Source organism: Zychaea mexicana, assembly GCF_025766255.1.
Source record: "Zychaea mexicana strain RSA 1403 chromosome Unknown BDB00scaffold_50, whole genome shotgun sequence".
NCBI classification, from domain to species: Eukaryota; Fungi; Mucoromycota; class Mucoromycetes; order Mucorales; family Lichtheimiaceae; genus Zychaea; species Zychaea mexicana.
Window position 1 is genome coordinate 279,786 of NW_026516713.1, and position 26,150 is coordinate 305,935.

General features: G+C 41.3%; 9 protein-coding genes across 9 annotated transcripts; 3 read left to right on the forward strand and 6 right to left on the reverse strand.

Moving 5' to 3' along the window:
• Positions 1 to 312: 312 nt before the first annotated feature.
• BDB00DRAFT_958682 (general substrate transporter) lies at positions 313 to 2,505 on the reverse strand. The gene is made up of 5 exons (XM_053129684.1): positions 2,398 to 2,505; positions 2,130 to 2,288; positions 1,299 to 2,052; positions 974 to 1,208; positions 313 to 889 (listed from the first exon to the last, which is right to left on the reverse strand). The coding sequence occupies exons 1-5, from the start codon at positions 2,485 to 2,487 to the stop codon at positions 763 to 765; spliced, it is 1,365 nt and encodes a 454-aa protein (XP_052978491.1). The 5' UTR covers positions 2,488 to 2,505; the 3' UTR covers positions 313 to 762.
• A 459-nt stretch (positions 2,506 to 2,964) lies between these two features.
• BDB00DRAFT_457629 (kinase-like domain-containing protein) lies at positions 2,965 to 5,190 on the reverse strand. Its single transcript, XM_053117455.1, has 7 exons — positions 4,715 to 5,190; positions 4,374 to 4,612; positions 4,041 to 4,262; positions 3,811 to 3,893; positions 3,615 to 3,722; positions 3,285 to 3,549; positions 2,965 to 3,195 (listed from the first exon to the last, which is right to left on the reverse strand). Exons 1-6 carry the CDS (start codon positions 4,954 to 4,956, stop codon positions 3,328 to 3,330), a joined length of 1,116 nt encoding a protein of 371 aa, XP_052978492.1. The 5' UTR covers positions 4,957 to 5,190; the 3' UTR covers positions 2,965 to 3,195; positions 3,285 to 3,327.
• A 4,258-nt stretch (positions 5,191 to 9,448) lies between these two features.
• On the forward strand, positions 9,449 to 11,592 carry BDB00DRAFT_765951 (malate dehydrogenase; the record flags this gene model as incomplete). Its single annotated transcript, XM_053119555.1, has 6 exons — positions 9,449 to 9,641; positions 9,706 to 9,811; positions 9,918 to 9,941; positions 10,036 to 10,208; positions 10,290 to 11,089; positions 11,194 to 11,592. The coding sequence occupies 6 exons, from the start codon at positions 9,449 to 9,451 to the stop codon at positions 11,590 to 11,592; spliced, it is 1,695 nt and encodes a 564-aa protein (XP_052978493.1).
• Positions 11,593 to 12,449: 857 nt separating this feature from the next.
• Positions 12,450 to 13,248, reverse strand: BDB00DRAFT_958690 (cyclin-domain-containing protein; the record flags this gene model as incomplete). Its single annotated transcript, XM_053129685.1, has 4 exons — positions 12,450 to 12,575; positions 12,728 to 12,948; positions 13,020 to 13,078; positions 13,130 to 13,248. Coding segments are annotated over 4 exons (525 nt in total), but the record flags the coding sequence as incomplete, so codon positions are not given.
• Positions 13,249 to 13,499: 251 nt separating this feature from the next.
• On the reverse strand, positions 13,500 to 15,361 carry BDB00DRAFT_883573 (transmembrane amino acid transporter protein-domain-containing protein; the record flags this gene model as incomplete). The annotated part of the gene is made up of 8 exons (XM_053128247.1): positions 13,500 to 13,877; positions 13,957 to 14,069; positions 14,156 to 14,317; positions 14,429 to 14,740; positions 14,846 to 14,872; positions 14,964 to 15,098; positions 15,172 to 15,220; positions 15,302 to 15,361. 8 exons carry the CDS (start codon positions 15,359 to 15,361, stop codon positions 13,500 to 13,502), a joined length of 1,236 nt encoding a protein of 411 aa, XP_052978495.1.
• Positions 15,362 to 16,025: 664 nt separating this feature from the next.
• Positions 16,026 to 16,997, reverse strand: BDB00DRAFT_765900 (cytochrome P450; the record flags this gene model as incomplete). Its single annotated transcript, XM_053119550.1, has 1 exon — positions 16,026 to 16,997. A coding segment is annotated over one exon (972 nt), but the record flags the coding sequence as incomplete, so codon positions are not given.
• A 2,928-nt stretch (positions 16,998 to 19,925) lies between these two features.
• BDB00DRAFT_873678 (uncharacterized protein) lies at positions 19,926 to 20,544 on the forward strand (the record flags this gene model as incomplete). Its single annotated transcript, XM_053127123.1, has 3 exons — positions 19,926 to 20,069; positions 20,153 to 20,380; positions 20,470 to 20,544. 3 exons carry the CDS (start codon positions 19,926 to 19,928, stop codon positions 20,542 to 20,544), a joined length of 447 nt encoding a protein of 148 aa, XP_052978497.1.
• A 3,770-nt stretch (positions 20,545 to 24,314) lies between these two features.
• Positions 24,315 to 24,865, forward strand: BDB00DRAFT_829774 (uncharacterized protein). The gene is made up of 3 exons (XM_053123979.1): positions 24,315 to 24,333; positions 24,440 to 24,671; positions 24,797 to 24,865. Exon 2 carries the CDS (start codon positions 24,450 to 24,452, stop codon positions 24,645 to 24,647), a length of 198 nt encoding a protein of 65 aa, XP_052978498.1. The 5' UTR covers positions 24,315 to 24,333; positions 24,440 to 24,449; the 3' UTR covers positions 24,648 to 24,671; positions 24,797 to 24,865.
• A 368-nt stretch (positions 24,866 to 25,233) lies between these two features.
• On the reverse strand, positions 25,234 to 25,953 carry BDB00DRAFT_829794 (uncharacterized protein; the record flags this gene model as incomplete). The annotated part of the gene is made up of 2 exons (XM_053123980.1): positions 25,234 to 25,521; positions 25,822 to 25,953. Coding segments are annotated over 2 exons (420 nt in total), but the record flags the coding sequence as incomplete, so codon positions are not given.
• Between the last annotated feature and the right edge of the window lie 197 nt (positions 25,954 to 26,150).

Sequence of the window (26,150 nt, forward strand, 5' to 3'; positions counted from 1 at the left end):
ATAACGGAAACAACTGAATTTGAAATCCAAAAGATCATCATCGAAAGCAATCGAAAGTGCCAAGGGAGCCAAGCATTCCTTAGCGGCGAGTATTAACACACCTAGATTGACTTAAACATAGAAAAAGTAGCGAACGTTCACCTCTTTTACCTATAATAAAACTTTCATATTAGACATTGTATCCTATCGCGCGTCTTAGTTAATTGTTTTTTCACTCAAGATTGCAGAACGGCTAGGTTTTTTATCCAGGGCATCTTCCAGCACAAACTGAGAAAGTCTTTATTATTCTTGTTCTCAACAGCAGAAAGCATATTTATTTATATTTATTTTGTCACTAAGTACAATAACGGCAGATACAATTTCTCTAAAGAACCAAGCAGAGCTCTAATTAATGGTAAGTCCTTAATTCTCTTCTTCTTTGGCTTACAGAATAGCCAACCCAACGTTGTAAAAGACTCGAAACTGCACTTCGGACCCAAATTCAGCTAAGACTCAAGTCCGAAAACCTCGGTAACAGTATACAGATCACTTTTCAGAGGACAGAAATACTATAGTATGGTAGTAACCGTTCATTTTCATCACAGTTTACGCTCTACTGTAGTCATATAAACAGATTGGATAGTAGTTGTCAAAAGTAGAATCTATACAAATGGTACTTTTTTATTATTATCAGAGCATTAAATTAAACTGTACAATGAAAGGGCGAAAAGAAAAAGGGATACGGAGAAAGGAGGGAGGGCGTGTGTGTGTGTGTTATTGGGTTCATAGTTCAATCTTCTCATCCTGTCGAATGGAATCTACAGACATTGCTTCATTGTCAACTGCAGGTCCTTTAGTAGAAGCAGCATCGTGGTCATCAATACCCTTGCCAGTGGTCTCAGGCATGAATCTATTAAGTTTTTTTTTTCGATATGCATTAGAGTTGCCGTGATATACCGAAATAGCAATAGAAAATAGTGGAGACGGTACTTACAATAACATAAATATGAAGCCACCAAAGTTGATACCAGCAAACAGCACAAAGCTGTAGTTGCCAAAATCTCTATCAATCATTGGCCACAAGGTATTGATGAGGTAGTTGAACAACCAATTGGATGCGTTACCCATGGCTGCACCAGCAGGGAGGGCTTGTAGTGGGAGCAATTCGGGAGCAATAAGCCAGGGAATAATGGCACAGCCCAAACAGTATGTAAAGCTAAACAAAATGGCTATATATCATACGCATGTGGATCAATTAGTTTGTTTTCTTCTTTTTGATGGATCATGTTATCATTATTACGGCATGATCAAACTCTTACCTCCAGTGATAACCAGGGGACCTAAGCGTCCGGGATCTTCCAGGGCAGAAGCAATGACAATAAATACAGAACCGATCGTCATACCCATGGTCGAGAGCAACATGCAGCCTTTACGGCCCATCCAGCCAATCAGAAAGACGGCAATCAAGGTAGCAACGATATTGGCACCAGCTTGAGCCAGCACGACATTGGTAGCCAAGACAGTGTCACCACCAAACGCCTTGGCCAGAAAGCCGACAGAGTACACAGACATGGGTCCAATACCACCAACTTGATTATACATTTGAATGACAATGACAACAAAAGCATTCCAACTCATGCGGCGGCTCTGAATAGAGACGATATCCCACATGGAAACCATCTTCATATTGAGTTCCTGACGACGCGATTCGACAATAGCTTCAAATTCTTCTTCAATATCGCCATAGTTGCGCAATTTGGCCAAGGCAGCGCGCGCCTTGTCATTTTGCTTGGTTGCACATAAACGGCGTGGCGTCTCGACAATCGTGAATACCAAACCGATCTGGATCAAAGCGATAATGGCAGGAATGGCCCACAGGAAACGCCACACATAGGTAAAGCTCATATATCGGCCGCACAATTGGGAGATTAGAATAGAAACGTTTAAAAAGATACCGAAAAAGGCACCAAAAGCACCACGGCAGCGGTTGGTCGAAATTTCAGAGACGTAGATTGCGACAGAGGCACCAGAAATACCAGCTGCAATACCCACAAATGCGCGACCCACAGCATACTAGATAACAAAAGTAAGGAGATTAGACGGTATTTTCTTTAATGTTGTCTTTCCCTCTCCTGTTTTATACTACTTACCATCTCGACAGAAACCGAGGTAGCAGAGAGAATGCCACCAATGATGTTCCAGAAAGCAGCAATGATCATATTCATACGTCGGCCAAAATAGTCGTTCAAAAAGTTGGTGGCAAGACCGCCAACAAGACCACCTAGCGAAAAGGCTCCCACAGTATGACCCTTTTTATGTTGATAGTGTGTGTACATGTGGTGGAGGGATATATCAGCGAAATGGTCTCAATAGGCTGCAGCAACAAAAAGAAATCGAGATGAAATAGAGAAAGCATACCCATGTTATATCCGACATGGGCAAACAATTCGGTAAGGATGTACTGCTTTCTGTGCCGTCCGTACATTGAGAAATCACGTATTGAGGCATGTTGGGAACACCTGTGGAGGGAATCGTGTGAATCGACTGGGCATCGCCATCATTAATTGTTTATTGGATACGTTACCAATATGCCAACCGACATTCCAACCAGCAATACTGGCCACAAAGGCACACCACAGCATGTAGTTAGTGAAGTTAATTTCATGCGATTTGACAGTCTGATTAGACGTGGCTTTGTTGAAAAGGCCCATTGTGTTGAACTTTATGATGGTGTTGAACGGGTATCCAATGTATTAATAGAAAAATAGGATGAAATAAGGGTAATAGAGGGGAAAGACTTTCTAGGTTGTTGGAAAAAAAATGCAAATAAAAATTTTTGAAGAGATAAGCAGTCTAATACTTTTTATATCCGGAATTGCTTGTCGGATTCGCGGCTTTTTTGGAACGTTTCTTGTGTGCTTTCTATGATAAGATAATCGACTTTCGGGAAACGGCACAATCGGCATTTGATATATACTGTGTATGATTCGTTACCCAGGTTGGCCCATTTAGTACAAGTCCCGACGACGACTTGGTGGTGTTGAACTGTAAAAGGGCTGCATGTGTATGGGAAGTGATTCAGGAACACACTGAAACATCCACATAACTGAAATGTCTGAAATGATCTTCTACTGGCGGACAAGAGGACGACAGTGGAGAAGATGCAGGAGGTGGGGATCCTACAATAGGCTCGTTTGTGAATGCTGCATCAAAGTTCTAGAAAAGCAGAAACAAATTGGTCAGTTGACAATATGATTTATACAGTGTATAGTTTTAAATCCTTGTGGGGTGGAAAAAAAGTTTACCTCCGCAGATTCAGGATCCGTCTTGTGTTTCCTTCTGAATTAGTTATCCGATGGTACGAAAAAAGACGCAAGCAAAATGCGAATAAGAGAGAGAGAGAGAGAGATGATAGGGCATATAGCTTACCACGAGAGGAACAATGGGTGGATCCATGTGACGCTCTGAAAGAGCCTTCCAATCAATCTTGCGAAAAAATCTATGTTTACGAATGGCATCGGCACCTTTAGGTTTCGCGCCCAATCGAACATGCGGATTCTTCCGTAATAACTACAATTAAGACTTATTAGAAAACTCAACAAAATCCATTAGCTACACTTGAAATTTCTTTTTACCCCTGTAAGCAAACTTTTGGCTTCATTGGTGAAGTAATACGGCATAGCAGGTTTCTTGGACATAATGCCGTCGATCGTCTTTTGCCTATTATTACCTTTGAACGGTGGCTTTACATACCCACGCGCGAGAAAAAAAAGTCAGACGGCTTACCCAAGCAAGACAGATTTATTCCCGGGTCAGGACGATGAAACTTACCGAACCAGTTAGCATGTCGTAAATTAGAATGCCCAAGCTCCACCAATCCACGGAATAATCATATTGTAATCCAGCCAACACCTCTGTCGTTTATGAAGTTCGTGCGAAACGTGGGCATTGTAAGCGGAGGAGAGGAGGCAAACGTGGGTGTAGGGTTTTGAAGATAGTGAATTTAAGAGAGATTAGAACAGACATTAGTTTTATCCGATGAAGCAAAGAATTGAAGTTACCAGGTGCCATGTATTCTGCCGTTCCACAGATCGTATTCGTCTTGCCATCCAATGAGACTTTGGATAATCCGAAATCAGTTAGAAGAATATGTCCACTTTGGTCCAATAAACAATTCTCAGGCTTTAGATCACGATAAACGATTCCAAGACTATGTAAATGTGAAAGAGCTAAGACGAGCTCTGCAGCGTAGAAGCTTGCCATCGGTTCTGAAAACATGCCCTCTAGTTGATATATGTTGAGCGATTAATTTCTGGTTCTGGTTATACCGCTTACTTTCCCCCCTTTCATTGCGTCCTACTCCTTTCTCTTCCTCTTCCTTTTTAATAGCGTACCTTGATCAAGGTACCGGAACAATTCCCCTCCTACAGCATATTCCAGAATCATATGTAATTCTGTAGGTGTTTGGAATGCATAATACAATTGAACAATAAAGGGATGGCGCACCTGTTCTAGGATTTGCCTTTCTGTCTTGATATTGTTGACATGAAGCACCAATGACGCCTTTTTCAGCGTCTTCATAGCATACAACGTTCTCGACGCACGATGCTTAACTAGGAGCACCTTTCCAAAACTGGTTTCAGCAAGTAAAATATATTTAATAAAAAATCATTGAAACAAATATAACAGCGTTTCCAATTAAAAGAAAAAGCGCACATAAAAAGGAAAAACTTACGCTCCACGACCCAATACACAAAGAGAATCAAAGTCATTGCTGCCAACTTTGGGACATGACGATTCAACGGTCGAAGAAACATATTGTTGATCAAGCTTGACTTTGTAATCGTGCGGGGTCGAATCGACTGCGGTAATGGAGGATCGAGTTGAAGCATTATCGTCATCGTTCTCATCTTTGGAGATCGTCATGGAATCCACATCGTTGCTGAGGCCTAAAATGGCCTCTTCAAACTGTATCATTTTTTTTGGACCGCAAAGACAAAGAGAATTCTGCCGTCCTGAATTTGCCAAGGAATGGGTGAATTTGTAAGCAAGAAGAAAGGGGTAGTGGAAGATGGCACAAGCATAAAAATTGGGCTGCTGCGGGTGCCCGTGAAAAGTAGAGTCGATCCGCTCCCCATTAAAGTAATTTTTCGTACCGTGATCGACTGTTTGTGCATTAAGGCGTGGGCAACATTAGGGCTCCCAATGTTTATGTTTGTTGTTTGTGCCGATAGATTGTAGCACTATGACGTTTGTTCAAATGGTTTCTATGGTGAGCAGTTGTCATAGCATCAGCAGCGGGAGTAACAAAGTGTCAACTCTTCAGTCACGCCTCGCCTTCGAAAAGCTGTAATTCACTTTTAGAACATCGGTATCACCAGTATTGTTATTAGGAAGCCAGAGAAACAGGAGAGCTTACAACGAAAAGCCATATAGCACATGGACTTCACGTTGTCGTCAATGTATGACCGAGGTGCATTATCGAATTTTCACTCTTTCTACATACTGTCGATATACCATCATTTAGACATGTTTTGACGTTGTTCTCCTCGTTTTTCATTCATAATATTCAAATGAATGTTCAATAATATTCATCACCAGTTGAATTTCTATCTCGAAAAGATAATGAGTCTGCAGATGTCCTCAAATGCGGGAATCATAATACTTTTGCTTCTTTTGAGAACTAAGAGAACCAACTTGCAAAGGCATCGTTCAACATTTGGAGACTCACATAGAAAGTTTCCCATCTAAGTAGCTTTTCATTGCTTGTGATTTATCGAATGATGATGGTGCGGTAACGATGGATAGTTTTATCATTGTGTCTACATAGTCTTCAGCAAAACATAATAATCACTTGATATTAAATTTCAAGATTCATTTATTGTAATTTTGTTGTATGTCTGTTATCAAGCGTTTATAATTGCCTCCCTTGTGCTTTCCTGAAGTCCTTTTTAACTACTACCTACTCTTATCTTATTCCATTGGAAAATTTCTATGAGTACCACGATGAGTTATGATACTAGGATTCACTCAACGCCATTCCAAAGCAGCAACAGCAACCTTATTGTCCATCCTTAAAAGAACGATTTGCAGTGTTTCTTTTCTCTCGTCCAGTGTCAAATCTATTTTGAGAAGCTAAAAAAAACCAAAGGTAAAGATAGTGTTTGTCAAGGAGCATGGATCGTATTTGTCCATAGGATTTAGTAGATGTTTTATGCTAACACAGTGGACCCCCTTTAATGTCAAACCCCGATACGGTCAACCTTTTTCTGAGAACCTCAATTTAGCAGAGATAAATTTCAACTTCTACAAGGTCAATGTCAACACCTTAGCCAGGGTTGACTTCTTATTGGGGTCAAACATATCCAATCAAAAGAGTTCATCTCATTGTTGGTTGAAAATATATTGTCAGGGATGACTCCGTTGCATACATACACTGTGTCAGGGTGCGCTGATTTACTATTTTTATTATACGGGTAAACTTTTTGTCTGAATAGTCCACCCCCTTTAATGTCAACCCCCGTTAGCGTCAACATTTTCAGCTGTATTTGAGGGTTGACATTAAAGGGGGTCCACTGCATATGCTTTATCACACGAACAAAAAGGCTGGAACTACTTTGGGTACACCCGGAACCACACAAAGACAAATAACTCTTGGCTTCCGTGATCCTGCCGAACAATATGTATGCATTTGAAATAACACTTACGAAGAAGGCAGTGGTAGCACCACGTTGAATCCGTCTCAACGAGCAAAAGGTAATGTACACTGAGCGACAAGCTATCTTGCATACAACAGACCTTCCCCTCAAGTGATTCTTGATAATACATATGGTTAAAAGAAGCTCGAAACACGAGGTTGATGCGACTACGAGAACATTGAAAATAAATGTGTAAGGAAATACATAATGACAGCAATAAAATGGTCAGTATGCGCAGCTCGTTTTTTTATAGTTTTCTTTATGCATAGTAGATATACATGGATCCTGTTTATAATACAGGTTGAATGTTATGATGAAGACATATACGGCATACAAAGTGACAAAAGGCAAACAACTGCCGTGGAACTTGGTCTTAAATCATATAATTTCAACAACTGCTAGTGAGAGCATGTCTTTGACACGGTCAGCCTTTTCCTATGGCATACGATCTGATAAATCCACTTTTGGAACTCTATTATTCTCTGCTAATAATTGTAATTGCCAATAGTACTCTAAAGACGGTAACCATGTTGAGCACATTGCCAGGTCTAACTAAAGACGGCGATCACAACATCTGGTGATTAGCGAAGCTCACTGTCCATATATTAACGCATTGGAATTATGCATATGCGGCGTACCATCGCACGTTAAGGTAAAGATGATTCCAGCATTTTCAGCAGGCATGATTTAACATTGAACAGCCTTGCTTTCTCTAACCTTGATCGTGTCTGATGTCGCCGACACATGCCATGTTTCGTTAATACAGTTTTAACCTCACAACGAACTGAAGCCGTATGCATCGACAAAGCACAAGTAAATTGATATATCTTATCAAAAAGAAGTATATCAAAGAGACAAAACAGTTTTGATGATGATAGCAATAGATGTCAAGATTTATCAGTAGAAATTCTATCTTTATCAAAAAACAGATTCAAAGTATGTATAACCCAGTGACTTTGTATTACACTGTTTACCTTTAGTCGTATTTCCTCACCCTTTTTAAAGTCCTGTCAAGTTATGGCAAGCAAGCCGCATTATTATGATATACTCAAGCCTGGTGACAGCTAAACACTGAAGTTTTCGCAGACAATATGCTGCTGAAAACTATCGACACAGCAGCATACTGCATACATGTAGCGAAATTATACGTAATCGACCTGTCCTGATGTATAAATCGCCTCTTTTTCAAATATGATGTAGGTTCCAGAATGCATACAATAAGTGGGTGAAAGAAGAAGAGTCCATGAAGGTAGATAGAGACCACAGCTTGGTAACGGTGCTGGAGATCTTGACGAAGAACTTATCGATCCAAGGTTTAGAAGCAAAACTGTACAGTATGCAAGTTGTAAGTACATTAAAAATACGAGATATATTAATTGAGTAAGTAAATATCAGAAAGTCGAACATTTGCGGACCAAATTTTTTTTTCTATCAAAGTAAGAAAAATGTAGTGTTGAGGAGGAGTAGAAGTTATTTTACGGTACATGAAGCTGCCCTTGGTAGTAAGAAATCGGCCTCACGATTGATTAAGGCGCAAGATCGAAGTTTTGATAGAGCACAACGAGTGTTTCTGAGTGAAAGTCAAGTGGAGCGGGCCAATGACAAGTCAATAGGCAATATAATACGAACCTGCACGTAATTACATGTGTCCCGCTATAAATATTACCTTTAACGCCAGCACCATCAGCAACGCAACAACAGTAACGTTATATCATTCATCTTTGCAATAGCAGCTCAATTTCGAGCGCGAAAATTCCTTCGGTACCCTCATTACGGTAACTACAGCCCGTGCTGGCCGTCTAAACAAGACGGTGGCTTCTGTTGTGCTAAATATAATGTAAGTTGCAAGCATCTAGGTAAACTGCACTAATGAGCGTAGATAGGGACGTTTCGCAAGTGCTAATACGTACGGAAACAGCGAAATCGCCAAACGTGCATGGACGTGAGTGCGAAATCGATAATGAAGCATGGCTACAGTTCGAGTTGAGTGCTTTGAAAAATAAGTCGGCGGGTGCTTTCCCTAGATTTTGTTGACAAGCAACACTTTCAAGCTCTTCGCGTGAATGCAGGTTTTGTATTTACCACTTGGCGTCAGCATAAAAGGCAGATACAATATTTAATCCTAAAATACTGAGTACATCGTATTGGAATCAAGAAGCACGGCCATCATTCTGTGTATGATGGCTGGGGACATGTGTTTGCTTTTCGAACGCCGTATACTCTGATACACAGCACAAATGGAAAAGAAAAAAAAAATATATGGGGCGAGCGAAAGAAGTAAATTCGACAACTCCTTTGCTTTGATAAAGAAGGTATAATTTTGGTATACACAGTGCTTAACAACTCATTGTCTGCAATGCTATGTTTGCTGAGCTGATTAATCGTCGATTATGGTGACATTGTTCCAGCGTCGGGGTCAATATAGCGAAATCCTTGATTAAGAATAAACTAGTTGGTTGACTTTGCAAAAAGTCGCAGATCTACAGTATCATGGCATACATCATATTTAATTATTCGTGTGTCGATAATTGGAGCTGGGTTTCATCACTATCAGGCATGGAAAGAACCCATGTCATTTCATATCAATTGCTTCTCTTTGATTAATGTTTTTTAACATTTCTTTCTCACTTTTTTTCTCCATCTCACAAAAACCATTCAAAAGTATGGGTAACGCTGAATCTAAGCCTGCTGCTGACGACCAGCGAAACAATTTAAGGAAGCTCCATACGTACGGTGACAAAGCGGGTGCACCTAATATCGTACAGCTGTATATGAGTGGCCAGAGCATTCTTAATCAACCACTGCTGAACAAGGGCTCAGCATTCACTAAACGTGAGCGAGAACTATTCAACTTGTGCAGCCTACTCCCGTATCAAGTCAACACGTTGGAAGAACAAACGAATCGACTTCAAGAACAATACAACCAGCTGAAACGACCCATTATAAAAAACGCATTTATGCAGAGTAAGAAAGTTCATTCGTTTGCTCAATGCTCCGCATTTAAAGTGAAACTTATTTCAAAAAATAGATATTCATGATCAAAACGAAACACTGTTTTACAACTTTATTTTACGAAATCTGAAGGACATCTTACCCATCATCTATACGCCTACCGAAGGAGAATACATTGCAAGGTTAGTCCCGCAAGTTGAGAACGACAAATAAACGTCAGAATGATGGATTGGCACTAAATCTAACATGTACAACCATGCTCTTTTTGTACTACACTATTTGATATAGTTACTCGCACGTATTTCATCGTCCGTGAGTCTTGCTCTCTACTACTGCAACTCTAGATATGCAACTTGAAAGAAAATCTGATCATATGAATGTTTTGCTTGCTCCGTTGATATCGTAGGCGTGGCGTGTATTTGAATTTTACCGAGTCTGATCAGCTCGAACACGTTCTTCTCGAAGCAGCACTGCAAAATGGCATGGCTCCTAAAGATATTGATGTTATTGTCGTCACTGACAGCGAGGAAATCTTGGGAATTGGCGACCAAGGCGTAGGTGGTGTTGCTATATCAGTAAGTACTCAACATGATTAATTACAACCATGGCGCGTTTCCTTCTAGTCAAAACATAGAGAACTCAATAAAACACAATAGACAGCAAAGCTCGTCCTTTACACTGCCTTGGCCGGCATCAACCCTGCTCGAACGCTTCCTGTCGTTCTCGACGTCGGCACCAACAACCAAAAGCTATTGGACGACCCATTATATCTCGGCTGGCGCCATGAACGAATCCGTGGCGATGAGTATGACACGTTTGTTGAACAATTTGTTGACTGTGTACGCACAAACTTTAAGAATGCATTTTTGCATTGGGAAGACTTTGGTGTGGACAATGCGAGACGACTGTTGACTAGATATCAGCCCGCCATGTCTACGTTCAACGACGATATCCAAGGCACCGGTGCTATTACCTTGGCATCCATTATGGCTGCGCTCAAGCTCACAGACGGATCGATGACCGATCAAAAGATTGTTATCTTTGGTTCTGGAACAGCAGGCATTGGTATTGCTGATCAGATTCGCGCCTACTTAGAAACGCGGTGCAATTTATCCAAGGAAGAGGCAGCCAAGCGTTTCTGGTGTGTTGACAAGCCAGGGTTGTTGACACAGGACCTGACGGAAGGGGATTATGTCATTACCGATCAACAACGCGTGTATGCTCACTCGAAGGGTGAAATTAAAGATTGGAAGCTGGGCAATGATAAGCAGCATCCTCAACTGCTCGATGTAGTTAAGAATGTCAAGCCTACGGTGCTTATTGGCTGTTCAACAGTACATGGTGCTTTTACCGAAGAGATTGTACGAGCAATGGCTGAGCATTGTGATCACCCTATCATATTTCCACTTTCAAATCCGACCCGACTGCATGAAGCCAAACCTGCTGACCTATTTGAATGGGTAAGTGTAAAACTAGTGTGTGTGTGTGAGTGTGTGTCCTTGCAATGGTGGCAAATTCGTGGGAGAATGTTCGGATTGAATAACTCTTTGAACATCTTCTCTAGACGCAAGGAAAAGTGTTTGTGGCTACGGGGTCCCCATTCGATCCGGTCGAATACGACGGCCAAACGTACGAGATCGCCGAATGCAACAATTCGTTTGTGTTCCCCGGAATCGGGTTGGGCTGCATCGTGGGTCGTACAAAACATTGCACAGACCAAATGATCTTTGCAGCCGCCAATGCAATCAGCGAATGCTCACCCTCTACTAAATCCAAGGATCGTACCAAGAGCTTGCTCCCGGACATCAACGACGCGCGACATGTCAGTGCTAAAGTAGCCACTGCAGTCGTTCGAGAAGCAATCAAACAAGGCGAAAGTCGACGTCAATTCGAGGATGTTCAAAAAGTTGTGCAAGAATTTATGTGGGAACCCAAGTATGCTGAATACGAATTGATGCAGTAATAAAAAGCAGTTCATTTTTTGCCAATAGTATATATGGAGGATTATATATGTTGTTGTTGCTTGTTGAGTGTATGTTAGATACGGTATGGTAAATATGAAAAAAGAAATAATACGGATTTTGCAAATGGGTGATACGCTGTGGATGGGATGGTACGTAGTAATAGTGGTAATAGTACTAAAAATGGGATTGGGGGATTTGAGAGGGAGCGACATGAAGGAGAGAGAGAGAGGAGAAGAGACGAGGAGTGGAAAGGTTCATACTTGCAAGTGGTGTGAAATGTGATGTTATGTTATTCATCTAACAGAAGTTTTTCAATCGTGGCAAAACGAAATTAGAGCCGGCTATTTCATGACACGGTAGGGTAAAACTTGTGCTGACTCGGGGTGTCATGCGACGACGACGACGACGGGGACGGTGCGATCGCGTTATTGGGTGACGAGGAATCAGGTGGTGTGGGTAAGTGCTGGGATGATGTATCGTCGTGACGGTGACTCTTAATATTACTATTAATATTAGTGCTATGCTGCTGCTGTTGTTGTTGTTGTTGCTGTGTAAAGCTGGGGCGTTTGAAGCATCGATGACGGTCTATTTCGTCAGAAGATTTCCTGTTCAAATCTTTACTGCCGCTATTATCGGTGCCATTTTCGTGGTGATGGTGATGATTATGATTATGATGCTGTTGCTGTCGACTGTCTCCCTTATCGATAGATAGATGCCGTGCGACTTTGTTGACATGAACATAATCATCATCTGGATTGTGTGGCTGTCCATCAAGCTCATTCTGAAGTTCTTTTTCGTGAAGTGCGAGCTGACGCGGCTGGATCCGACTGTCAATGTATCCTTCCTGTTCCCGCATCCAATGTAACAGAAGCTGATCTCCATAATGTTGTAATTCTTCCACAGAAACAAACAATGAGTAGTTGTTGAGTGTCAGGAATTCTACTTCTAGTACGTTTAGCTCGCTAACGGGTAATCCACCGACCTATACAGTAGTAGTAATGTGTTAGTTCCCTTAGATTTCTCTTTTTCCTCCGCCCTTTTGTATATGAAGCCTTTTCCTAGTATAAGCTCCCTTTTTCTTTCAAACCAATTGAACCACACCATTAATAGAATCCAACCCCCTTTATTACATACTTTGGCATAGCGAGTGTTTGTGTAAAATACGTCAGAAAACAGTTTGCTAGCCACCATTACTCCGGATATGATGAGTCGATGGATGTTAAATGAATCAATTCGTAGTGGTTGTCGATGAGCTGTTGACTTTGACAAACGATCGAAATAAACGAGCAGCGCCAGAAAGCATTCGTTTGCACACGGACAGTATTTCAGGATGCGTGACAGGTAAGCATGGATACCTAATCAAAGGAAAAGTTTTAATGATCAGATAAACTTGCTTTCATATACCTTAAGTGAATAAGTGACTCACCAATAGTAGGTATGGACCGAGCATGGAAAGCTGTGAAGCGTTTATCAGAATGTGACAAGCTACGTGGTCGTGAATGGCGCGCAGGAAGAGCTGAATCGACGGGGCTTGACGGTACTGGATGCATGCGGTCATTGGCTTTGGTGACTTTTTCTAGCAACGAAGTCAGCATCTTTATGGTATCCTTGGTAGGATGACGTGCAAGATCAAATCGAAATGGAGCTGCATTCATGACGCATGTATAGCAGTAGTAAAAAGATGATGAACAGAAAAAGTTATTGTAAAAGGAAAGAGAGAGGAAATAAAAACCGCAAAACCCTGGTAGCAACAGACACACAAAGTAGTAGCAGCGGCGGAATAAAAAACGTCACCTAAGAAACATACAATCGCTATGGCAATATAATTATGGGGTAGCCTTTTTATTATTATGATTGTTTTGGGAGTAGTTTCCATGGTAACAATAACAATAGCAGCAATAGTGTCCTATAAATCACACGTAGCAGCAGCCGAGTCGCCACTGCTGACCTCGCCACCATTGGTTGCAGTGTGATGGGCCTGGAACACTTTTTGCAAGCTGTAGAACGTGCTGACCACCATGATCGACAAGCCGAATGTTAGACAGGCCCAATGTGGAATCTTGCTCCGCTGGAATACCGATCCTCGCGCAAGTTTAAGGTAGCATAAAGGCGGTAAAATAAAAGCTAGTGCCGTTGCGGAGAATCCGCCCGTCAATTCCAGCACAATGCCCAGGTTGCATGTCAATAGTGATACCGTCAGTGCTACCAGCACGAGCACGGTTGTAATGGCAATGTGTCGTGTTCGCTGAAACGCTTTTGCTGGCCAAAAGAATGTTTCCAGAACCTACTTACATCTTTGTCACATGAATAACGATACACACAGCGATGCAAACACATACACATATATATAACAAAAAACGCACCTCGCGACACACAAATGCTTCTAAAGGTATTGTCGTAAACATATTCAATCCAAACGCTAGACGCGCAACGTTGATGAGCGTGTTATCGGATGGAAAGTTGTTTAAAATGTTGCCTATATGGTTTCCCGGTCAAACTTCATATAAATAATCACACAGGAAGAACATGTGACGGAAACTCTAAGAAAAACAAGAATTTTACCTGCTGTTTTATCTGTAAACACAACATAACCCGATACAGCTAGTGTCATACAAGTTATAAATGCGATCACCATGCTCAAATGGGTTACTGTAGCGAATCGATTGAGCGACGGCTGTTTCAATGATCCAAAGATCAAAAAGCTGTTGTGATGACATACAAAAGCTACAATATTGACAAGTAACATCAGTCATCCTCATTCAAGATGTCCAATATATTGTTTGCTAAACATTGAAGAAACATTTCTCTCGAGGATATATCATATTGAATACACACCAAAACTGATCACAGCTATTGCTTGGAACATTTCGTTGTTTGAGAAATTGAAACGCTGCTCTGGGGATCCACGGATATCAGGTGGCATTTTGGGTCCTTCGATGATCACACTTATGATAATCACGCCGATAGCGATTAAGGCTAGTCCACTGGTTTTGGCAAGCTTGGATATATCTCGATAGAGTGATAATGGGTATGATACAAAGACGGTGAAAAAAATGATACAGAGTCGACGGTTGGCAAAGATCCACAGGATGGGTATATCGTCGATGCCTTCGACGAGAGAGCGGATGACATGTGGTATCGTATCGCCTGTAATTTGCCAACCAATGAAGCAAAATGTGAGTTTATTTTCCTCAGTCATTCCTGTTGCGCAGTAATGTTGATGTATACGTAAGTAAAAAAAGAAGGGTTTACCCAAAATAACGCAGTAAGCGCACATGCCTATTATAGATAACATATTGATAGGTCATCCATACTCGATCTTATTAAGCAAACTGCATAGCATCATGGGCCCCAGTAGTGCTATTCGTACCTCCAAATCCAAATGCAAATTGAAAAATAGATATCGCTATGAGACCTGCTCGACCAAACGAGAATTCTAGTAAATCTTGATAGGTGGAACGACCCGCCAACTTGCCATCATACATGAGCAGCCGCACGGTCCAGTCTATAATATGCAATTCTTGTCCTTAGTGTTCCATTCGGTGCTCTTCTGCCCATTTTATATAAACGATTCTTACCGACGACCACAGTTAATGTTATTAACAATATGATGCCCATCCAAAATCCCTATAATTTAATTGATCAGTATACCCCATCCTGCAGCGGATCAAAATTTTAAAAAAAGGGTAGAAAATAAAAAAAACCTACTGCTTCTTTGAAAGAAAAGGGCAAACCGATAATGCCAGCGCCAATGATACTGTTGGCCATATTAAGCTATTCAAAGAAAAAATTAGATGGGCTTATTCTTAAGAAACAAAATTCGTTTTCTTTTCGCGCTTCCTCGCCCGCTTACAAAACTAGCAAACATAGAGCCACCTTCTGTTGGAAGCCTATAGTCAAAGAATTTCGGATCGTCGTCATCGTCACCTACAAACTCGACATCTTGAATCTGCGATTGGTCCGTAAAATTGCCGAGAGGAGTCGTTTCTGAATCGTCGACATCCAGTTGTGCGTATTCGGCAGTGACGGCATTGCCGTTCGTGATGTTGAAGGTCCAGTGATCAGCATCAGCAGTAGCAGGGGAGTAATCTTCCGTCGACTTGGTTAAAGAAGCAGAAGTATTTTCCGGAAGCAGTAGCGCCTTTGAATCGTCGACGTCGTCGTGCTGTGCGGCAGAACCCATGAAGCATATGTGGAAAGGAAAGAGACAATGCTTTTTTTTTTGCCCTAGCCCGCTCTAGGCATAATGTCATTTCGGGCTCTATTTTTTATAGGAGACATTATATATAACAAACTCCTTCCGTCACTGAAACTGATATTTTTTATTTATGCATAAAAGCGAAAGAAGCGTGTATGTAATAAGTCGCTTTTTGACAGCAGTCGATCTTTTTAAAGAGGTGCGTACCTCTTTCTCTCTCTCACTCCGCCCGTGTCACCTGGATGTGGTAGTAATACTTCTTCCTGTGAATTCCAATGGCTCCCGTGGTGGAAATCTTGTTATGCCTCTCAGCACATAATCCTTGGCCCGCTTGCCCGATTTAGTGGTGAGATCATAGCGCATAATCATTTCAGCCAAAATGTATTTGATCTCGTCAACGGCAAAGTATCTGCCGGGACACGCATGTGCGAACATTCCAAACGTCATGTATTCGGGTCCAACAGATGATGCGGATGAACAACTACTATCGTCGTTGGCATGCATAAACCGATGCGCATCGAATTGATCCAAAGGACATGATGATCCAAGCGCTGCTGTTTCTGGCATGTATGCAGGACAGATGTGCGCATCATACATGGCGCCCAAAACCAGACTACCCCGCGGAATCATTTGGCCAGTCGACAAAATGACATTGTCTAATGCCTTGTGATGCATTCCTAGGTATGAAGTATCGTACCGTAACACTTCTCGTAGTAGCGAGTCTAATAGTCTGATCTGGCTCACTGTTTCAGGCGTGCGATCATTACCGAGCTTTTCGATTTCTGCACGCAACTCTGCCTGTAAAGCAGGACGACACGCAAGTTCATGTAGTGCAAACGAGGCGAACGTGGTCGTGGTGTGGATGGAAGCAAGCACAATATTTTTGAAATAGAAAGCAGCCTCCTGGGGCGTTCGCAGCTGACCATTGGCCTTGGGCAAATTGAGCACCATCGCTGCATAAGATGGCTCGTCGTCATGACTAACTTCGCCGGCACGGATCTTTTCCATTTCAGGCACCAGCAGGTCCATAATCAGATCGATTTGACTTTCCACCGAAAGATGTCGCTTAATTAGAAAATTTGCGATCCACTCTGGAAGTACTGCAAGTGTAATACCAGCTCGGGTCACCTTCTGGGTAAAGTTAGCCATGGAAATGACGAGGTCCTGGTTATGGCCAACTTTGCTGCCAGCAAGACACAGACATGATCGGTTTCGTTATTCATCAAGAAAAATTACGTCAGAGAAGTTTTCAATCACAGAGTAAAACTTTTTCATGTTCCCACAGCGACGCGTCGCAATTGTACCTTTGTTGTTTTGTCAATTGCTCACCTACAACAATGGCCTCTGCATCTGATAGCCTTGGATACCTTGTCCGTGTCTTTCCCACCTACCCGACCGAAGTAGTTACAGAGACTTTTGACAACCAGCAACAACTTGACGAGTGGGTTAAAGAAAACCCCAAGCAGCCTGCCAACTTCATCACCAACAACAAGTACATCTCCGTACCCAAGGCTTCAGATGCACGCCGAAACAATACCGGCCGTCCTCGGAAAGTTGAACGTAGCATCACTTTTTTCTGTGATCACTCAAGAGAAACATCGGTACCAGCTGTCCCTGCTCCCATCAAAAAACGTCGACTTGCAAAACCTTCCATTAAAGTAAACTGTCGTGCTCGATATTGTATTCAATACCTGGTCTCAGGCAAAATCAAAGTTGTATATCACTGGCAACATCAGTATCATGACCCTACCGAGATAACCAATGGAACTCGCTCACAAATCCCCCCTGAAACACGTAAATGGATTGAAAACTTGTCAATAACAAGTTGGAGTGGGATCAAATTCAGGAACATCTGCGTTTGACTAGTAAACAACTTCAAGATGTAAGTATCATGTATACATGTAAAGCAAAACTTTGATATCAACTCGTAGAGATGCTAACCGGTGGTATCAGCTCGAGGAAGGCGAAGGACCGTTCCCGGAAGCCTTACGTGTGAAGCAGCATCATGTCATGAATATCATCGCCAACCAACAGTCAAGATTAGCAAGAAAAGATTTAATCGATAAAGAAAGTGTAGTCAAGTGGCTTCTCTTTTTAAAAGATCAAGGTTATCAAACGTTGGAATATATCACGGATTCTACTTTTGTTGTTGCATGGATATCATCACGACAAGCTTTGGTAAGAAAAGATATATACTTAAATATAATGCAATGTTCGTATATTAAGATGCGTATGTGCTTTATAGCTGCTCAAGAAATCAAATGAGATCTGTATTGATGCCACACACAAGACTTGCAAATCTATCATCAATGGTCGGGCTGATGCGTATCTGTTTTCTATCGTTGCCAAGCATACAGTTACTGGACAAGGTTACCCTCTTGCGTTTATGATCACAGATAAAGAAGATAGTGAAAATTTGCAAGTATGGTTTCGATGGCTCCGAGACAGAATTGAATACACACCAACAAGGATCATGATCGATTGCAGTCCAGTTGAAATTAACAGCATCAGAGCAGTTTATGGTCATCAAGTTCAAGTTCTTCTGTGTCATTGGCACATCAAAAGAGCATGGGAAAAGCACATCACGTCCAAGGTACCATTTAGTTAGCCACATTATCGTATATTCAATATAACCTTCTTTTTTCTATATGTTGGGTTATAGATCAAAACTACTCTGTCAACAGCGGATACGAAGAAAAGAAGAGATGAAGCTCGTTCTGCCCTTGGTTCTTTGATGAATTGCAAAACCGTCGTTGAATTTGTGCAGGCTTGGTTAACAATTGGCGGGATACATATGAGCATTTTATGGCTGTGTGTTGGACTATTGGGCATCCTAAGCATCATCTTTGGAGCAAGGCTTGGAGAGAGGTACGTTTTAGGCTCGTTTTAGCTTTATTTTGCGCTTCAACATAATGCACGGTTGTATATTCTTTAGAATGCGTCCTTCCATACAAATAATCTGATCGAAAGCTGGCATTCCAAACTTAAACGCAAATATCTTCCATACAGTCGCAATCATCGTGCTGATCGTGTAATCTATATGTTGACGCAGTTTTTGAAAATGATTACCGTGCTCAAGTCCTACGTATTTTGGCTGGTGTCGAAGAAACAACAGCGACTAGAGAAGCTTAACAAACGAAAGAGAAGCCTGCAAAAAATCACCAGATGAAGCTGACCGGATGATAACTATCCATGATGATCATGTATGTACCACTTCTGTATGTGTGCGTTTACTTTTACAATTGCTGATCGTACTGTGGCAATAGGTTACCTATCAATCTTTTGCTAGTTCTGCATTGTATACTTTAAAGCTTGAAGAAACTGATAGCAATGGCGTTATTGGTTCTTGTAGTTGTGAAGATTTTAAAAGCGTAACCAACCATGCAAGCATATATATCTTAGCGCATATAACACCACCATTCTAGTAATCATAAACCAAAGTTTCCCTCGCCAATCAACAACAGCATCATCGTCATTACCAGCATCATCTTTAGTCAACAACATTAACAGCATCTATGCAACTAGCACCATCCTCACAGCACCAGCAGCGGCAACATAGAAACGATCTGCTCGCTGAATATGAACGCTCGACAAATCAACTTGATAATCTATTTGCAAGAAACAAATCAAACATATCTACAACACAACTAGAGAATTGATTGTTCTACAATAAAGGCTATACACAGTCGTAGAAAAAATCATCAATCCAAATGCATGTCCCTCTCGTCAACAATGAAGAATAAAATAAATATTTAGCAGAGATACTTATTACATATATTTTGTTTTCTAATACTCTTGGTTGGACTTGGTATATATTTGTTCGGATAAAGCTGTTGGACTTGCAATATGGGACATGGGATTTGTGAACTGATCAATGATAGCGCCGCTATCTAAATTATCAACAAAGGCAAAGCCATAAGTGTGCATGGATCATGTGTCATCATTAGCAATAGTAATACACATCAACCAAGAAGCACCAAACAGGGAAAGAAGCGTATTGAGAAACAAGAATTAGACAGGTAGTATATCAGAGTCTTCAAAAAAGATAAACAGATATATTAAGTTTTTGTGTCTATGCTGATACAATAGCTTTAACCTCTTGATCCTTCGTCGTCAATTTAAACATTATCAACCATGCCGTTATGGGAAGCTCAAGATATCGCGATTTTGATACAACAAAAGCAGCAATATCCGCATGCGTCTTGGGAATATATTGCGCGAATAATTGGCAACCGCCACACACCTTCAGCCTGCAAGGCACGATATCGTCAATACAAGGTGAGTATGATATTTGAAAAACAGAAAGAGCTATTGCGGTATCGTGTATTATAAATTTATCATAATATGTTGCATATTTCTAGCCACCGTTACCTTCTCATTGGACTCCAACTCAGCGATATTACCTTGCAAAGCTGCGCGCATCCAAACCCCCTTTATCATGGAACGAAATAACTTCGCGGGTGGATCATCCGCCAGAAGAATGTGAGGAGGTTTATCGTCACCAGATAAACCATAGAGAAATCGTTTATGCCAGAGGAGTTGTGGAAGGGGAAATTAAAAGAGCAGAGCAAATACAGCTTAAAATGGATGTAAGTAATCATCGTCCAATCTTACACTGACTATATAATAGAAGGTGATTAATAAATAAAAAGCTGGATAACTTAATATCTTTTTTTAGTTGCATCCTATTCGATGGGGTCCCATCGTAGGTGATCGGCGCAACAAGCATTGGACCCAAGAGGCGCTGGTTTAATCCTAGCACGACTATCTTTCTTTCACATGCTCAAAAGGTGATATACACATGGGTTAATCATTTGCATAAAAGATATATCTTCTTGTTAATAGTCACCTGTGAGTATTAGCATCAATTATTTACAAGAATTTTCTTTTATAAAAGGTGCCTTTTCAAAGTCATAGTGCACTTGTGGTAAACCACACTACTTTGAGATTGATCCGGACAACTCATCCCACTCCGCCGTCTTTGTAACCATTAGAAAGCAGTAGAGAGAACACCACACACACGAATGACATAATTAGCGCCATATCAATAATCTCTCAAACATGGATCACAATCGAGAATAACTCAGAACCAACCATTGTATACACATTGTCCTATTCTCGAGTTAGTCAGCACTTCCTTTGAATCTAGCTTATATGAGTTGAGCGAAGTGTACCTGTCAAAGAGCTTTTTTTTTGAATGAGCCAGGTGGAGGCTGAAATTTTATTGGTTGGTCACACGTTCAATGTCAAAGAGCAGATACCAATTCCAGCACAGACAAAGGTGAAATTCGCCAAACAAGGAGCACACTGATCAAGACAAAGATGACTCTTTACAATCGGAAGGCAGCGTTCATTGTCATGACCGCCAAACTCAACCTTACCATCCTTCTTCATCTTTGAAACATCCGAAACCTAGCATGTCCGCGATCCATTCATCAGTTCATCCAAACGGAAGTCTTGACAGCATATCCAAGAGTATATAAAGGGTTGTTAATTCATTCAAAAAAAATCATCTCATATTTGACTCTCACAGTATTTCATATTGTCTTTTATTCAATCTCTTTTCTCTTATTATCTATTCACAACCCACGTTCATCACAGCACTCCTTCTCTCAAACAAGGTCTTCTTTTCTCCTTCTTACAACTTTCTCTCCAATAACTCTCTTTCTATCTTATCACTATTGTTTTATATACATAAAGCCTTGCACCTTTTTACTCAATACTAAAAATGGTGTCTATCAGTGTCGTGGACGACAGCGACACTGATATGACTATGGAATCAACCGACTCATTTGATACCGACAATATGCTCGTCGATAATGACCCAACCACTGATGCTTTTTCGGAAGCGAGCGACGGTGCGGCTATGATGGATGTGGACGACGAAAATATTGGTTTTGACAACGTTAATGACTACTATGACGACCTGGATAACGACACTAGCTCGGACATTACATCATTTGCCGAGAATGAGTACTCCTATGACGAAATAGCGTACATGGAGCAAGAAGGAGCAGCAGGTACTGTTAATATTGTCTTTCCACTTGTCTTCTGTATAAAATTTTTATGAGCATGTATATAGTAGACTTACTATGGTTGTATCTTTATATTATTTCCTACATAGAACCGGAGCCAGACTTCATTCGCGACACGTTTTACGGCCGCGCAAATACATGGCGATTAGCCAGTCGCAAATGCAAGTTGAGGGTAGCATTAAATGAAAATCGTGAGCTGTACAGGGTTCGTACACCATTTATAAAGCCGACACCAAGATCATTCATAATTATCTGGACAGAAAAGCTAAAACAATCTTATATTACCGCTAGGCTTACCTTCGTTCGTTAGCTGAGTGGTACCAAGTACTTCGCAGAGACGCCTTGAACTTGATTAATCTGCATGCTCTGCTTGCATACGAAAGCAACGGTGAGATACCCATGCCAGAATTAGACAATCAAACGTATTGGGCTACGGCATTTCGGATGGTGATCACCAATCCAACGCAAGAGGCACCTATACCGGCTCGCGTGAGAATAATTTCTGTTGCTTGGGATGAATTGTGCATAATATGTACTGTATGTCGCGGAGCATGCAACACTGACAAGTTTTTACATTATTGACTTCAATAGACTCCAAACCGCTACGCCGTTCTACGCGATATCTTCAATAACCATTATCAGCCACAACGCCGGAATGCGGAAACAGGAGAAGGTATTAGATATACCGATATGACGCTTTGAAACTGGGTAAATGTAAAACAATGATAGATGTTTGATACTGACTTTCTTAACAGCGTTATACGATCTTCCTGTTCTTCGTCAAGACTTATCAATGTCCTTGTTGGCTCGATTAGCAGAGCTGTTTGCAGTAAAGGCTAAAACCAGTAAGTGTAGTGTACACGCAATTCTTACATGCTCTATGTATGATTGTTGAACTATAAAAATAGTTATTAACTGAGGAAATAAATTTGTAGATGCCATGAACCACCTATGCACCAACATTCCTGTCTTTCTCAAGCGTGTATGGGTCGCATATCTGAGTCATCTGCGCCATGAACATAACCTTACCTTTCGAATCAGCATCTCTAGCATGGGTAAACAAAAGAATGATTTTCTTTTCTACTTAAATTGGTAATACTGGAGTGTTGAAAAATATCTCACCGCTATTTTTTATGGTGATCTGCTTATAGCAAAAGAAATCTGTAATTTGATCACAACGCACAGAACTCATTTGACTCAGCGTTTAATTGAACGAATTCCAGCAGCAATCTTTACTGAGGTGCTTCAATATTTCAAGTAAGAAATTACACATAATTTCTTTTTAATTTGTTATGATGATTATATAGATACAACACATAGATAAACACACAGTTATAACTAAGACGGTGTACCTAATTTCAACTTTTTTAGCCAACACACTGCACGATTCGAACAAGCATATGCCGGCGTGAATATCGCACGCATAGTACAGCGACCGTCCATATCTGGCCCTGCAATGCTAGTGAATTCGCTATCCTTTTATATCTGGCTGTCACTTGAAGCCCAGCCTTTCCAATTCTGTCCCAAGTGGACTCCACTACCACTTGCCAGTCACCGCATTGGATTCATGCCGGTCGACCTTGAAACTATGTATTACATCGTACGCGAAGTGGACGAGCGAGATCCTGCACAAGTGCCGGATAATATTGTGGTAATGATATGCGTTTTTACTCTCTTTGTGTTTCCAGTTATTAAAAGATGTTATTTGTTTATTTACTGGCTTGTTTCCATCGATGCATAAATCTAGAGACCAAATAACGTTCCTGGTCGTGGACGTTGCTTGTCATATCGTGTTTTCAGACAGCAAGATCCTGAGCTGCTTGAAGGCTTCTGGGAGTCGCTATTTAATATCGGTCACGTAGAGCCGCGACGTTGCCGATACGCAGTCGAAGGTAGATTCCGTATACATTTTGAATAGTCACAAAGTGGTATCTTTTGATAGTTATATCTAAACTCATCTATCTCATATACATTTATAAATATGATGTGCCCAGGTCAAGGTGTTGTGCCCCCAGAAGACCGCGAGCTCAAACTCTTCAATAACACATTCGAAACGGATGGTGTCGCCATTGTGTTCCATTTTCGCAGGCCTGTGACAACGCGGCGTGGAGGTTGGTAGTACCCTCATAGCATGCAATATTAAAAGTATGTATTTGGTCATGACGAGATCTCATAAATCTATTGTTAGAGTATATGCCTTCTAGCTCCAAACAAGTTAAACGCTTTCCTCGTGAAATTGACGTCACACAGTGGAGAAGAGGAATGTATCATCTTTCCAAAGAGCCAGATGGTCTTGATGCAGAGCGGCTTCATAATTTTCGAACAGTGTTCATAGACCCAGGTATATATCTAATCATTCTCAAAATATGTAACGTTATCTAAGTAGATATTTTGTATATTACTTTAGGCATCCGGTCTCTGGTCACTGCTGTAGACACTCTTGAGCCGCTCGAAACACCTGAAGCGAGAGCAGAGCACGTATATCAGCTAAATAACAGAACATACCAGTGAGTACTGCGTGCAGTATATTTACTTTTAGCAAGTATGAGCGTGTGTCCGCGCTTTTTACATCTGATGCCAACATGTTTGATTTTGTACATAACCCTTTTTCAGGTTCCAGTCCATGTTCAAGTGGGCGCTCCAAAAGGAAAACAAAAATCGAGCACGCTATGCTCATGTCGAGCGACAGGCTCATCCGGATCAAGATATCCCGGAGATACAGGAGGTGTATGATATGTTGAGAGGACATCCGGCTTCAGCGCCTACTTCGGAAGGTTTCCGAAATTACATCAGAATGTTGAGTGGCGTGCACAGACAGTAAGTTACTCAGCTATGTCGATATATACTGGAACACCGTGATCATCATTTTGGCATGAGTATTCACTCTAGTTTTTTTTTTTTTTTTGAAAAAAAAAATAGCATCCATGAACAATTTAACAAACATTTCTTTCACCGGGAAACGTTACTCACTCTTTTTTCTGCGCGCAAAAGCGCATTGGAGAATCTTGCCAACAGATTGATAGGGTTGGATCACCGTGAGATGTAAGTATCTTTCTGTGTATGAGTACTTCTTTGATAAGTCGCAAAAGCTAATATGGTTGCTTCAAGGTACCTCTCCCTTTCTTCAATAAGGCCTCCAAACGCGAACGCAAAGCTCACCGCCGCCGGTTTCGCCGACCGCGCCGCGCACATGCAGGATTCAGAGTGGAAGACAATTGTATTGTAGCATATGGTGATGGAAGGTTTAAGCCCTCCTTCAAAGGATTTGAACCTATTCCTGTTGAGGTAAATAAGAAAATTTATCTGGCAGACGTGGTGGAACGTTAATTAGTGACGAATGAAGCGAGTGTCCTTGCTATGAATTGACGCCTATATTATAAATAACTTTGTAGACGTTCCGGGCGGTTCTAGCAAGACGTGTAATGGTCATGCTCATCGATGAGTATGAACCAGTGTTGTGTGCAGTGCTTGCGATGCGAACACGCGTCAATTTCGAGACCGTCCAGGAAGTGTTCAAGTGTGTCGCGAGCACACAAAGCGGAGAATTCGTCGGATCCGCGAACGGCTGAAAATGGACACAGGAACAATGCCCGCGGCAGCTCTGGTGTGTGGATGACGACGCCATAACCTTTGGCCAACATCGACTTGCCAACGACCGTCAAAACGCTGGTACGTAATATAGGCTTTGTTACTTTCTATCGTGTATACAAAAGTTTGTAAAACAGTGAGAGAGCTTCAATAGCTAATATTAATGGTTGTAATAATATACCAAAACTTATTTCCAGCTGGTTCCCAATTATCCGTGTATCCATTGAAGTTCTGCGATCATTGTCCTGTACCTACTGTAAGTAGCTAGTATTTGATTGTTTTATTACATCAGTGCCTTGATAATGCATCATGCGACTTGCGCATAAAGCTCACATTATCTATACATATAGTTGTGGGACCGTGATAATAATGCTGCCCGAAACATTGGTCGTATCTTCATGCAATACGTCCAAACTGGTAATTTGAGATTCGCGACCACCGTCGATGCGTCGTCCCGCTGGAGAAAATGTATTAGACGATGCCCACGACGACGAGTTTGAAGAGGAGAGGAGAAAGACGAAGAAGAGCAGGCCTTGGCGCCTGTCATGGAGTGAGTGGGAGGGCCACTCCAACGAGATACAAACTGGGGGGAGGTAAGTATCTTATTCCATACTCGTTTCTTTACTTTTGTAACAGCTGTCTAACTTTTGTTTCTTTTCATCCATACGCTTCAATGCACTTCTTTCCTTCTTTCTGTTGCATTTATTCTCCGCTTCTTATTTCTAATTTTTCTTGA

Coding starts and splice junctions, on each gene's coding strand:
- BDB00DRAFT_958682 (XM_053129684.1), bottom strand. CDS start 2,487: ATGCCTCAATACGTGATTTCTCAATGTACGGACGGCACAGAAAGCAGT. Junction 2,289..2,397: donor CCATGTCGGATATAACATGG/GTATGCTTTCTC, acceptor CAACATAAAAAG/GGTCATACTGTGGGAGCCTT. Junction 2,053..2,129: donor CCTCGGTTTCTGTCGAGATG/GTAAGTAGTATA, acceptor TTTGTTATCTAG/TATGCTGTGGGTCGCGCATT.
- BDB00DRAFT_457629 (XM_053117455.1), bottom strand. CDS start 4,956: ATGATACAGTTTGAAGAGGCCATTTTAGGCCTCAGCAACGATGTGGAT. Junction 4,613..4,714: donor TGTGTATTGGGTCGTGGAGC/GTAAGTTTTTCC, acceptor TGCTGAAACCAG/TTTTGGAAAGGTGCTCCTAG. Junction 3,894..4,040: donor GGCAGAATACATGGCACCTG/GTAACTTCAATT, acceptor CATAAACGACAG/AGGTGTTGGCTGGATTACAA.
- BDB00DRAFT_829774 (XM_053123979.1), top strand. CDS start 24,450: ATGTTCAAGTGGGCGCTCCAAAAGGAAAACAAAAATCGAGCACGCTAT.